General features: G+C 41.9%; 2 protein-coding genes across 9 annotated transcripts in view; one reads left to right on the top strand and one right to left on the bottom strand.

The window, feature by feature from the left end:
• si:ch211-140m22.7 (uncharacterized protein LOC570370 homolog) overlaps positions 1-300 on the bottom strand; it is a 53,600-nt gene extending 53,300 nt beyond the window's left edge. For 4 of the 8 annotated variants that reach the window (XM_062564948.1, XM_062564949.1, XM_037489479.2 and 1 more), the window contains exon 1: positions 94-212. Coding sequence is in view for 4 of the 8 variants with exons in the window: in XM_062564950.1 (XP_062420934.1) it covers positions 94-180 (87 nt within the window). In the remaining 4 variants the exon portion in view is untranslated. Of the gene's footprint in view, positions 1-93 lie in introns of all 8 variants that reach the window. The other 4 variants (XM_062564950.1, XM_037489481.2, XM_037489478.2 and 1 more) reach the window with 4 other exon arrangements.
• wdr4 (WD repeat domain 4) lies at positions 253-13,018 on the top strand. Its single transcript, XM_037489475.2, has 11 exons — positions 253-414; positions 1,032-1,100; positions 1,239-1,385; positions 1,467-1,623; positions 1,874-1,986; positions 2,079-2,139; positions 3,984-4,085; positions 6,237-6,298; positions 7,678-7,864; positions 8,023-8,092; positions 8,962-13,018. The coding sequence occupies exons 1-11, from the start codon at positions 332-334 to the stop codon at positions 9,138-9,140; spliced, it is 1,230 nt and encodes a 409-aa protein (XP_037345372.1). The 5' UTR covers positions 253-331; the 3' UTR covers positions 9,141-13,018.
• The last annotated feature ends 817 nt before the right edge of the window (positions 13,019-13,835 follow it).

The following is a 13,835-nucleotide window of genomic DNA, read 5'->3' as shown; positions in this document are numbered from 1 at the left end:
CATAAAATACAACAGCTGGAGTAACGTCTCTTAGCTTGTCAGCGCGCAGTGAAGACAGCTTATATAATGACATTATAACAGAATGGAGGTCACCTTTAGAGTAATACGGCCTGCTCTTCTTTTTAGCAGGTGTGGACTCCAGCAGCATGGACATGGATCGACAACGATTATACAACACATTGGAGGGAGACACGCCCCTTCTTTTGAGAGAGTACATTCTGTACTCTATCAAAGGGGGGCGTGAGTTGTGTGGTTTGTGACGCCATTAGGGCGCGACAAAAGACGGTTCTCCGCGTGCACTACCGCTGCGTGTCGCATACACACAACAAACATGACTGCCATTGGTTTCTGTGGAGAGTGGTTGATCTTCGCATGCGACAAGAAGCTCGTAGCCATCCACACCAAACAGGCCAGGTTTGATTCTGTGATACTTTGATAAGTTATGACTAGCAGCTAACGCTAGCTGGCTGTGGACGGACTGCCAGATGTCCAACGTTAGATTCACGGACGACATGTGTAAGCGTTGGGAAACGTGTGCAGAGGTTGATGCTGAAACTTTTATGGTTGAAGCGCTTCATTTTTTTCTCGAATTTCTCCATCTCGATGATTTTCTTAATTATAGTTATACATTGTAATTATACTATTATTCATTTGATTTATTTTGTTAATTTCTTTGCTTGTTCATTTATTTTTGTTAGTCATTTTACTGTTTTTTTCTAATTTAAGAAAAATTGATTATATGATCAATATAATCAATTAGATATCAAAAACAAATAGATATCAAAAACAATAAAATGACAAAAATAAATGAACAAGACACACAGATGTGTTAAAAATGAACACACATGTTTTAACACATCTGTTTTGATAATATCTTTTTACTGTTTTTTTACACTTGTGTTTTGTCCTAATTTGATATTGTGGCTAATGCTGCTGTTACTCATGGTTTGATAATTAGTAATTGACTTATTAGTATCTACTGATACACAGTATGTGTGCAGTAACTCATCTAAATTTGTCTTTTATTGCAGAGAACGGTTTGTGTTTGACTGCAGCACAGCTGAGAAAAAGCCAACGGATGGGAAGGATGATAACAGCAGGTAGGAACTAGCAGATGATGACATAGAGAAAGACATATGCAAGAGGAGCAACGCATACAAAATAAAAAAAGATTTAACATGACCAGATCTGTAGAATGGACCTGCAGTCTGAAATGCAAATGTCTCTTCTGTCCTCAGTGATGCTGGAGCCTCGGAGGAAGTGGGAAAGGACAAAGTCCTTGCTTTTGCTGTGTCTTCATCTGGAAACCTGATGGCGCTGACCGATGACTCGAAGAGACTGGTCTTGTTCCGCTGTAAGCCGTCATGGCAGTGTATCAGTATCCGGTACGATCTTATCCACAGCAGATTTACTGCACAGATGAGGGTGTCACGTGTTAATACTTGCTGTTGGTGTGTGTTACACAGGTGGGTGGTGAGGAGATGTACCTCCTTGATGTTCAACAAGGCAGAGGACGAGCTGCTTGCGACTGACAAATCAGGCGATGTCTACTCCTTCTCAGTGGAGACGCCTCAGAAACGAGGCGAGCTGAAGATGGGCCACCTGTCTATGCTGCTAGCTGTCGTAAGGAAAACCAACCAGTGAAACATGTTTGTTTTATCAGGGAGCTGCATAATGTCCTCCTTCTCTCAGCACTGAGCTTTTTCCCTGTCTTTTGCCCTGAGAGTTGAAAAGGGATCAACTCTGCTTTTGGCTACTCCAAAAGAACAAGATACCGGGCAGGATTCATTTCTTCCTGTTTGGAGCTAGAAATTCTGGCGACCCATTGATCCTCTAATCACTTATTGGCATTGCCCCTCCTGCTGTTTCTCAGAGCATGTCGCCAGATGATAAGTACATCATCACAGCAGACCGGGACGAGAAGATCCGAGTGAGTCCCCTCGCGTCCCCACACAACATCCAGTCCTTCTGCCTAGGACATCAGCAGTGAGTAACTGAAGCTACCTGAAGGGGAACATGTGTGCGCGCTCACTGAGATTTTGTAAAGTTTGACTTTGTTAATACTTTTTGTTTTTTAGGTTTGTCAGTGCTCTGCTGGTCCCTTCGGGTCATCCACACTGGTTGCTGTCTGGATCTGGGGTGTGTGTTCATTTAGTTAATTAACAAATGTCCTGCCAGGGCGAGAAGTATTTTGATTGTATCTTTAGTTGCTAAAATGTTGCCTCTTCGCGCAACTCCCAGTGATTTGAACTGAAGCAGTCAGTATTTGGTTAAAGTGGAGACTCCGCATTAATTCAATAGATTTAACAAAAACATCACATTAACAGTTTAGGAATTACAGCCATCTTTACACAGTCACCCCCATTCCCAGAGGCTACGAAATACTTGGTGAATTGTTTACCAGACGGTTTCAGGTGTGACATGTTCCCTCATTTTCCTATGACCAGTTCAATTCAAAATGAACAGACCTATCAGGCAGTGGTGAAGTCTATATTTTTGTAGTGAGTATACTGTGATGTTCCTCTCCCAGCCTCCTAATCGCCTGTCCCAGGGCGACACCCCATACACTAAGTGCTGTGACGTTTCCATTAATTTGTAATGGAAACGTCACAGCGCTTAGTGTACAGGGACAACTGACGTTTCAGTATTGATGGTGTTTATTTAAAGCCCTGGGAAAAACAACAATTGGATTGGAGAACAGATAAGACTGCTTTAACTTTATTAGAAATGCAACTGAATCTGAACATCTCACAAACGAGCCGTAATTCACTACAGATGGGCGGTCCGCCTGCTGGTCTACAATGCGTTGCAAATATTTCTGTACTTGGGCATCTGAGGTGTACATTGCCTCCTTGGTTGTGTGGCAGAGTGATTGCTTTTTATGCTGATCATCATCAAATTGCTTATATTGGACAACAGCAGTGTAGATCTCTTGTCTGTGCAGACATTGTTCATGAGACTGAAGCCCCTGTCACACTCAGCAGTGCTGTAAGGGATTGTCTGCATGCATCGTATGAGTGGTTTTAGGCTTTCAGGCTCACTGTCTAGGTACTTAAGGAAATCTCTCATACCATTTACTGCTTTCCCTTCACAAAGATTGAACCACCTGTAGTCTTTTTACTGGTGACTCCCCATGCTGTATGCCAGGCCAGTTGCTTATATCCAGAACACTGAGATTGTGAAGCATTTCACCTTCAAATGAGAGGCGTGTTGTTAATCAGACTTTGTAGGAACTGCTTTGCATTGATTGGTGTGAGCTTTGCATTTGCCTCGAGTGGAACTGATCCAAATTGTCCCAAAGCCTGTGCTGCCTGTGCCTCCTTTGCTTTGTCTCCTGGGTTGTCTTTGAATGATGCCATGACCACATGGACAACCATAGAGCTTCTCAAGGGAAACAAATGGAATACTCTTCAGTCAGTTACTTGATCTCCACCCAATTAAACATGCGTTTCACTCACTTGGGAGAACTCAAGGCAGAAAGCCAAACAAGCAGCAACTGAAGGAGGCTGCACTAGAAGCCTGACAAAGCATCTGAAGGGAGAAATCATGGTGTTTACGGATGTCTATGGGTGAAAGACTTGAGCAAGCCATTAACTGCAATGGACTTTCCTCAGTTTTAGAAATCATCCATAAATTCCAATCTATGTTAGTCCATCGAATTTCTTCCAAGCCTCTGAAAGACTGTGAAGATGTAATTCCTAAACCGTTGACATGGTGTTTTTGTTGTATCCATTGAATTAAAGCTGATCTACACTTCAACCAAATATTGCCTGCTAGAGTTTGGAGTGACCCCTAACGGCTCACTTCTTCAATAATGCATTTTCTCTAAAACCTATACTAAAAACCTACTATTTAAACAGTCACGTTTTTTGTGCGACAAAAGTTTCTATTTAAATGCAGAAAAGATCTACTGTATGGTGAAAACTCCAGAGATTTATCTAAGACACTCAACTGAGACCAATGCTGTAATGCGTGTCCATTAGGACGGGACCATGAAGCTGTGGGAGTATGAGTCTGGCCGTAAGCTACAGAGCTGGGACTTCAAGGAGCTGAACGATGCAGCCGGCTCTGAGGCACAACACAAGGTAAGTGTGTCCCCGTCCCATTGTAACCGGTTTCATGGTCCCCAAAGATGAGTCCCACTGACTGATGATTTGGTCTGCTCCACACACCGTATCTGGTCTGCTAGTGTCCGCTGTGCCTCCTGCACGGTACCCGCCGGCGGCTTGCAAACACCGACCAGGATGAATGAAGTAAACTTACGGGGGGAGTAAAAGGGTTTGCAGTTAATGATAAAAAGATTCCACAGCGGGCGAACCGTGTTGTTGGATCACTGTGAAGCACAAAACGGAGGATGTAGAAAAGTCTCTGTCCTCATCAGCACCTGAAGTTCGTCCAGTTTGTTGCACAGTGTGCGCACGTTTAGAGAGAAAGATGCCTGGCAGGGGTGTGCGAGAAACACCGCTTGCGGAGTCGCACTAACGAGCCGCTTTCCTCTCCTCGCGTGAGTAAAGGTGAGCACAACTTTGACTAGAATGTCCAGTAGTTCCACAGAGCAAAGAAGAAAAGTTGGAAATAACTCCACTGGAGTTGTTCCTTGGATGTTCAAGAGCTCATTTCTGGTGAAAGAGCTCCGGGAATCGCAACAGGAAACATGATTAACAACAAAAAACAAAGAGCACCGTGGCGCCCTCTTGACTCAACCTCTATTATCATAAAATGATATGCTTATATTGATCCTTCCTCTTGCTTTCCCTTACCAGACCCAAGAAGGTCTGGAATTAAAAAAAAAAAGTTAAAAAGAGCTCTGTCCAAACATTTTCAAGAGCATCGTGGCTTGCGAGTGTCGTGCCGCTCTTTGGTGCGGTGTTGCAACCCAGGTTAGCAGATACAACGTGGCTCCAAACAGCAAGACTATCTTTCTGCTGGACAAGACTTGCCAACTGACCAATCACAGCGCATGTTCTACAGCTTCCATTAAAACAGCCAATAGCGGCTTTCTGTGCTTAGGAGTTGGCAGCACTGCTTGTCACTCAGTATCGCTTCTACCATTCTTCAGCACTGACGGGACGTTTTCTAGTCCTCTGACCACCCAAAGCCCTTCAAGACTTCATGTCATCACCCATTCACACACCGATGACAGGAGCACCCCCCCCCCCCCCCACCTCCTGAAATGACCCCATGCCCCCCACATTTACGTTGCACTCAAACTAGAGCATATCTGAAAAAAACACTGGTGCCCTTACTTAAGTATTACATGGAACTGGCTCATTTCCAGGCGTGGAAGTGGAAAAAAATAAAATCACAAAAGTTTTGGAAAAGTCATGGAAATTTGGTATTTTTATATTTTCACGTGGTTCATTTAAGATATGTTTCAAATAATTCATATGGTTTTAAAGAGAGAAGCTTAACAATGAGCAGGAGGCTATCATAGTCGTAGCGCAAATAGTTCGCACCGTGGTTTTGTGAACGCAACTTAAGAGTTGCGACAGAGACCCGGGATGAGCAGACTAAGTAATGAGGAGGCAGGACAGTTAGATATTTCAAACATGGGAGAGCGCCATTAACGCGCCGTGCTAAAGGAAGCAGTGCGCCGCTGCTAGCGAAGCTACTACAGGAACCACATCAGAGGGCGACTGCTGGCAAAGCTACACGCTGAGCACAATGTCTCTCTTCGGCCACCGCCTCCGTACGAGACACCGACATTTTAAACTGGGGGTGTGGCATTGTTCCTTCGGTGTTGTCATTGAGCGGCAGACACATGACTTTATTTGCAAGGGTCAACTTAATATACTATTCATAAATTCTGTCACATGGTGGATAAACGATATGCTCTCGTGCCTCATGCAGCTCTTCTGTGTTGCACTTGCTCCCATCATGACGTCAACACATCAAGACACATATGGAGCGTCAAGTGTTGGTTCAGGCACTCTTTAGGCAGCAGTGTGTTTTAAAAGTATCATTTTAGCACTGGTATCAGGAGAACGCCTATTGATACTCATCCATAGTGGATAATTGTTAACATAAAAAACGTACTTTCTTTAGGCCTAATTGAATGTAGGGGAAACCCTGTATAAATTTTTTTGAATTATCATAGTTTAATTTTCTCACTTTTATGTATACAGAGATTTCACAAACTTTTTGATCATGGAAATCCGTTGGTCAAAACCCTGTATGACACCTCTAAACATGTAAAACACAAACGCCTCTTTGTCTGTCTTTTTCATTTCCACAAGTTTACTGTATGCCGTATTACCAGCTCTCCTGACAATCGCCACGTAGCAGTGCAGTGTGAAAGGTGAGTGTAATGACTGAATGTGGCAATCATTAGATGAGTATTTATGTTAACAATCCACAGTTGAAGTGAACAAGGCACTTGCGAATGAAGCCAAATTGAATTCAACACTGAAAGCCAAACTGAACTCTTGAGAGCCAGAAAACATACCACTGCTGTTTTCTAGTCCAGCCAGTGCTTTACTGTGACACCATGCGGCGCCCTAAGTGTGTGTCTGGGGGTCTACACAGCAGAACATGGCTCATCTCTCTTCTCCCCAGCCAAAGACGAAAAGCCAAAAGAATCAATTGGCTCTAGCCTCGAGTTTAAAAAAAAGCCTAAAGCATTTAATAACAAACAAGCAAATGGAGTTACAAAGGGAAATGCGCGACTTCCTGCTTGCAACATCAGCTTTACCTCTGCTGCTTCTGTTGCCTAGCAACCTGCTGGCTTGAAAAAGCCTTAAAAACTTAAGATTTTCTTTAATCTAATTTAGAAAGATATGCTTTTCCAGAGCATGATATATTTCCGGTAGAGGGAAGAACATTTTTCAATTGTATTAAATTCAAACTAAATCCGTTAAGCCTTGTACTTTCAGCTAAATAATCCAATATCAAGGCAGAGGAGATTTCATCAATGACCACCACAATAGCAAACACATTTATTAACTTCTATGCAAAGCATGACAGAGTTAATGTTACAACTAAGGACAGTTTGTTCTCACCTCTTAAAACACGACATTGGTTACCAACGTCACGTATCTAAAGTGATTTCATAAACTAAGATGTGATGTTCTATATTATAACCTCTATTGGTAGATATTCAAAGGGATTCTATTACTCTATTACTTATTTAAAAGTGAACTCTGAATAAATTAAATCCTGCATGCTGGGATATGCTGGGCCGCAAAGGATAGATCCGATGTGTCCTCCAATTCAGCTCCTGGAGGGTTGCGTTCCTCGACCACCTTCGGAGGAGCCGGCGGAATGGGACAGGCGAGTCGCTGCCGCAGTGACGTATGACGAATGCGTCCTTAAGCTTAGCGGAATTGAGGCACAGCTGACCTGTTCGTAAAATATTATTCCACACAATGATTTAACAGGACATTTATTATGTGATACTTGCAAGTAGGAGAGAGAATTGTTCCACATGCATCAAGGCTTCTCAAATGTCTACATCTTTGGCGCTGAAATATATACATGACTGCAATCTGTCGCTTTAAATTAAATTTCCCCTTTGATGCTTTTAAATGAAGGTTATTTGAGACCTTTATACTCTATACTGTACATGTGGATGATACTTGGGTCAATATCACAAAGTTAAAGCTTCACTTTCAGAATACAATTAAAACAGGGCTGGATGAACACTCGATTGATTCAGCAGTTTGTCATGTGTGTCCTCAGAGTGTCCACCCTTCAGTTTTTTACCCTGCACCACGATGGCAAGGAGAAACTGGTGCTGCAGAGCAGGATGTCTCTGCCCCACTGTCCTCTGGACATTGCCTTTGACCCAGAGGGCCGTCTCTGGGTGCTGATGGACGCCATTGATGCACCACTACAAATTTACACACACAGGCGAGACTTCTGGGAGGTAGAGTGTGATGCATTCAGACATTCATCCTAACTGAGCACATATTGCACGATATTGACATTATTCAAATCTAAATATTTGCTACATTTGCAATGAAATCATGGGTTTGTTTTGTCAGGTGTTTACAATAACACTGTGCTCTACTCTGCTCCATCTAGTGTGATGCGGAGAGTCCCGAACTGAACAGAGTGACTGAAGCCTTCAAGCCACACTGGGAGACACTTGAGGGTGAGTCATCACACACACACACAGCCTCTATACACTCAATGTGGCCTTTTTGCCTCTCAGCCACTCTCACTCTTCACCTTTTTAGATGGAATTTGCCTGCAGTAGGTTGCATGGTATGGCCAAAAATTCATATCACGGTATTCTGTAAGATTATGACGGTATTCCGGTATATCTTTTCAAATATTCATTCATTGACCCCGAATAGGACCGCCGGCCACCTGAACAGGTGTTTACCGCTCACAACTGGCCAGCAAGTTAGCGTGTTTGCTGTTGCCAGTGTTGCCACCAGAAGCAATACCAGTGCCTCAACAAACTTTGCAATATATCGTGTCCGATGTGAGGTGCAAGAATAAATTCTGCTGCCTGCTGAAGAAGCTGTGACGGCTACACACCAGTATGATGCTATGGGAGGAAAACTGCAGGCGGTAGCCACCCTGAAACATCTGGCATCGCTGGCAAGGGCTTTATTCAGCGTGGCTTTTGTTCACGTGACTGGTTTGATCAGTGTGGCCTCTGGGTGTGTGATGGAGTAGGTCCACTAATCTTTCTCGATATAAGATCCACTCCATTCAAAGAGGGATGAAAACGGTTGCTCCTAATCAGACAAGGATTTCCCCAGACAGTCCGCCAATTATGTTCAGACTTCAAAAGCCAGCAGTGGAATGGTGGTCTGAAGTAAACCTCATTGTGATTCCACTCTGCCTGCTTGGACAAATTGTCAGGGTGGACAGCATATAATGTTGCTTCCATCTTCCAAAGACAAATCCAGATGAAATCAACATATATACCGTCAGATATGACCTGTGCATTAAAGGTTTGGGTTTATGTACCAGCCATGTGCATGTGGTTCCTGTCTCTCTCCTACACAGCCTCCAGCAGGACCGACAGCCGCTTCGAGCATCTGCACAAGGTGAGCTTCGACAACGTGACGGCATACTTGCAGAAGAAGCAGCAGAGACTGGAGGAGCAGCAGCTGAAGAGGGGAAGAGCCCAGAAAGCCAGTTGCAACAAGAAGGCCAAGAAGGACACATCGGGAGCTGGAATTTAGTCATTGAACAGACACTTTGAGAGAGATATTACTTCCTTTATTTTTGATGCTTTGAATGATGTATCTCAGTTGAATCTGTGTGTTGATGAAGAATGTGGAGTGCAGGTCCTCTACCACATGTAGAAGCATTTTCATGTTTGGCTTATATTTGGCTCATTTTGAATCAGAAACATTGCAGCTAATTCAACTCTGCTCTTGGTTTCTGCCACTATCCCTGAATGAATCTACTCCTCACTGTAACTACTGCTTCAATTCAGTTTATTTTCTGTACCCCAAAATTGCAAATTAGAAATTTGCCTCAAAAGGCTCTATAGTGCACAGTACACATGTGACATCCTCTGTCCCGTAACCCTCAGGTACAGGAGAACTCTCCAAAAAAGCTTAGGGAGAACAGCAGAGGAGGGATCGCTACACCAGGAGGGACAGAATGCAATCAATGAGAATGAATGTTAAAGATGTCCCATTCATCCGACAAATGAGTAGTATGCCAGGTGTACAACCACCATCAGGGAGGGAAAGCCCAAAGACTTCAAGAAAGAGGCAAAGTCGGTAATGTTGGTTTATGATGACCTTGATAGTAATGTGATTAATATTTATAATGATAGTGTCAGCAGGACCATGGCAGGAGGAAGCAACAGGGTCCAGACACAAACATGATCCATGGAAACCCGTGAGGAAAAAGCGCAAAGAAACAGCCCTTCCACCCTGAAGATTACAATATATTTAACACACTCTCAGAAAAACCTTCCTGAGTTAAGAAAAAACACACCAAATCACATTACGTCTCTTCCAAAGCATTCACTTCCTTTTCAGGGTCTGTTTTCATTCTATCCAAGCGGAGCGTCATTTCTCAATTTACATGTATCCGCTTTTTACTGGCTAAGGAAGCTGCCGCTCTATCCCATGTGAGTCTGCCTCAATTCCATTGGCTCAAACAATTCCATAGAGAGGTTGGACTTAGAAATGGACCGAGTAATCCAGTAGGGCCAAGAGCAAAAAGTAGCTGGTGGAAGCTTTCCTCTCCAGTAGGGCACAAAGTAAGTAGTAAGTTTGGATCCAGTTTTTCACTTTGCTGTTGGAACATTCACATGGGCCTTTAAAGGTTCAGTGTGCAGCACATTGGGGGAATCTGTTAGAAATGGAATAGAAATGGAATACAATATTACATATTTCATAGTTAAATATGCCGTTCTGTCAACATCTGCATGAATGTTTTTTGGTTTAGGACTTTTTACTAGAACTTGCTACAAGGATTTATTCCCATTACAGTTTTTTTCCATTGGTTTGGCTCATTTTTTAAAACAGAAATTACATTCTCATAACATGGACAAACCTCCAAACCACTTGGCAATTTCTCAATACAGAATTGAATTTCTCATTCATTTGGTTAAATTGCAAATGTCTAAATACATGTCTTAATGTCTCAGTACATATTTGCAAATGATTAAGTACATGTAGCCCACGTTTAGCACAATTGAATAGATTTTGTTGATCTAAACTGATTCTCACTTGATTCTCAGTCTAATTGTTTTTCGCTCCAAAACGTCTCAGCATAATTTCATTGTACAAGTCATCACATGCACAAAAGTCTGTTCAATTGTCAAAATTACTCAAGAATGTGTCAACTACACACTAATGGTACACACTGATGGTATGAATACAAAACACTTTTTGTATTCATTTTGCTTTCTGTGTGTACAGGTGTCAATTTGAGGTCATACTTTTGTCAGAGTGTCATGTAAACATAAGGATCCAAACGTCAAGTATTGGTGTATATTCACACTCATCAAAACCAAGACAAAGTCAGAACACAAAATAGTTATTTCACAAAAAAAAAAAAAAAAATCTGTGTCACGGTTTGGGTCTGCTTCTTGTCTTATTTTGTAGTTTTCATGTCTCTTTTGTTCCTGGGTAACATCACTTCCTGCCTTGTCCTGTGATTGCCTGATTGTTTCTACCTGTGTCCAATCACCTGCACCTCCCTAGTGTATTTAAGCCTGGTGTGCCTGTTGTCCCCTGTCGCGTCATTGTTGAGTGTACCCGGCGTTGGTGCATGTCCGTCCTCGCTTTGGATTTTTTTTTTTTTTTTGGAAAACTCTGCGTCTGAGTCCTCCATGCCTTGACCCGCACCAGCCGCCTTGACAATCTGCCTTTTGCATAAACGGGCAACAGGTGAGCTCTTCTGTTTTGGAGCAATGGATGACAACATTAGAAACGGAGCCAGAGCAGTGAGAATAAGAGGAGGAGGACGGGGGGAGGACAAGGACGAGGAAGGCCAAGGTCTGTAAACTCTGATGAGATCCGAGCCACTTTGGTTAACCAAAGCTATTGAGAAATTCTTTTCTGCCTGGAGATTAAAAGTGTGTGACTGAAATCCACAAACGCATATACCCCTTCTCTAAGCTATGGAAGACTCATGTGGAGATATAGCGGTTGATGCTTTTCATGGCTGAATTCGACATGCTGAGCGATATTTCCCCCACTACTTGGCCAGGGAAAACATTGCTTGTGATGTGGATGAGATGCCGTCGAACAGACTGAAATAGAAGATGGGAGACAGCATAGATTTTTACTGTAACTGTATACAGTAAATTCTTCTGTTGTATGTAGACCACTGTATGTGCAACTTTGTTCGTTGGGATGTACACTGTGCATTGTTTTCGTGGGGAAAATAAAATATATTTACCATGTATTTGTGTGTTCTGAGTATAAAAACGATATTCTAAAATATTTTACAACACATATGTATGTACTGTCTGTAGTAAGTGTAACACTGAGCAAAAAAAAGGCAAGTCATTATGATGAATGGAGAATTGTTTTCCATTCATCATAGTGTTTTACATTGAGCACATCAGTGTTCAACTGGTTCCTATAAATGTCTATTCATATGATTTGTGTGTGTCATTTGAAAACAAAATACATTGTTTTGAATGTAAAGTTGAATTTTTCAGGAGTATTGAGGGGTCACTTGAACTGGAGATGTACAACAGAAATCCAGTCCATTCAGCACAAAAGACGCCCCATGATACCCTTCCATATACCATTAACACCCTCACGTTTTGGCACCATCTACTGACGTGTCTCGCCCAAGCAATCCAAGACAGCTGTGAACATGCTCCCAATGCTTTTTTCACCAGGGGGACATTGTGGTTTTTGTAAATTATTGGTTTATTATATTTTAGCATGGTTTGGTTTTTCATTTTAGCATAACTTGTTTTTACATTTTAGCATGGTTTGTTTTATTAGATTTTTACGTATTAACCCACCTTTCAGTAAACTACATGCACCTGGAGGGACTAATCAATTACAGAGAGCCCTGGCCAACCGTATTACACAATGAAAGGACCTTCCCTCTCCAATTACCACAGCTACTATAAAGGACACTAAGCACGGCATGAGAGGGGAAGAGAAGCCACGGTGGAATCAAGCGAGAGGACGACAAGACAGCGGACAAGCAGGCAGGGTGCAAACGAGGAGAGGAAGGAGACTGACTGGACACCTCACTCAGGAAAGGAACGGAACCGGAAAATAAAAGGGCAGGACGGATCAGTGGCTGGTTGAATTCTTAATCTTTTTTAGCTGGACTTTTAATACAATTGTAGTTATTTATGGGTTTAACCACGCTTTTAGGCGTTGTGATCCATGCTGTTCTTCCTCTGATGAAAAATAACTTGTTTTTATGGAGACCTAGACTCCGCAACACTGCGGTCATGTGGACCGCATTTCAAAATAAAATGCGCCTCTATGTTAGGTATTACGGTAAATGGGTCTGTACAGCCAAAAAGGCACTGATCATGATTTGAAGTGTCTTTTTTAAATCTTTATACTCTCTTTAAATCAGATAGAAGCCGGGTAACACTCTTTTGACACTTGATCCTATTACACGTTGGCCTCCTCTATTAACATGTAAAGTTACATAAAATATTACTGTGTACTTTTTGAGATACTTGAAAGTAAAGTTAGTACTTTTGCCATTATATTCGTCTTTTTCTCAATCATTGAACCGTCTTTAAAATCAGATAGCAGCCGGGTAACACTCTTCTGACACTTGAACGTATTTCACGTTGACCTCCTCTATCAATATGTAAAGTTACATAAAATATTACTGTGTACTTTTTGCGATACTTGAAGGTAAAGTTAGTAAAATTGCCATTATATTCGTCTTTTTTTCATTCTTTCAACTGTCTTTAAATCAGATAGAAGCCGGGTAACACTCTTTTGACACTTGATCCTGATTCATGTAGAATCTATTACCATCTCAAATTACATAAAATATTACTGTGTACTTTTTGAGATACTTGAAGGTAAAGTTAGTAAAATTGCCATTATATTCGTCTTTTTTTAATTTTTGAACTGTCTTTAAATTAGATAGCAGCTGGGTAACACTCTTTTGACACTTGATCCTATTACATGTTGGCCTCCTCTATTAACATGTAAAGTTACATAAAATATTACTGTGTACTTTTTGAGATACTTGAAGGTAAAGTTAGTAATATTGCCATTATATTCGTATTTTGTCAATGTTTGAATTCTTTTTAAATCAGATAGCAGCCGGGTAACACTCTTTTGACACTTGATCCTGCTTCATGTTGACCTCCTCTATCCCCATGTAGTTGTTGCATAAAATTAGATTTTGTAGCTTATGAGCACAGGTGAAATCAGTAAGAATGACATGTTATTTGTCATTTCCCTTCC

This window comes from Pungitius pungitius, chromosome 10, assembly GCF_949316345.1.
Source record: "Pungitius pungitius chromosome 10, fPunPun2.1, whole genome shotgun sequence".
Classification (NCBI taxonomy): Eukaryota; Metazoa; Chordata; class Actinopteri; order Perciformes; family Gasterosteidae; genus Pungitius; species Pungitius pungitius.
Note: the sequence above shows the minus strand (reverse complement) of the source record. Positions and strands in the feature narration are given on the sequence as shown.

Excerpts from the sequence above, each read along its gene's own strand:
- wdr4 (XM_037489475.2), top strand. The coding sequence starts at position 332 with ATGACTGCCATTGGTTTCTGTGGAGAGTGGTTGATCTTCGCATGCGAC. Across the intron at positions 415-1,031 it reads ATCCACACCAAACAGGCCAG|AGAACGGTTTGTGTTTGACT; the intron begins GTTTGATTCTGT and ends CTTTTATTGCAG. Across the intron at positions 2,140-3,983 it reads GGTTGCTGTCTGGATCTGGG|GACGGGACCATGAAGCTGTG; the intron begins GTGTGTGTTCAT and ends CGTGTCCATTAG.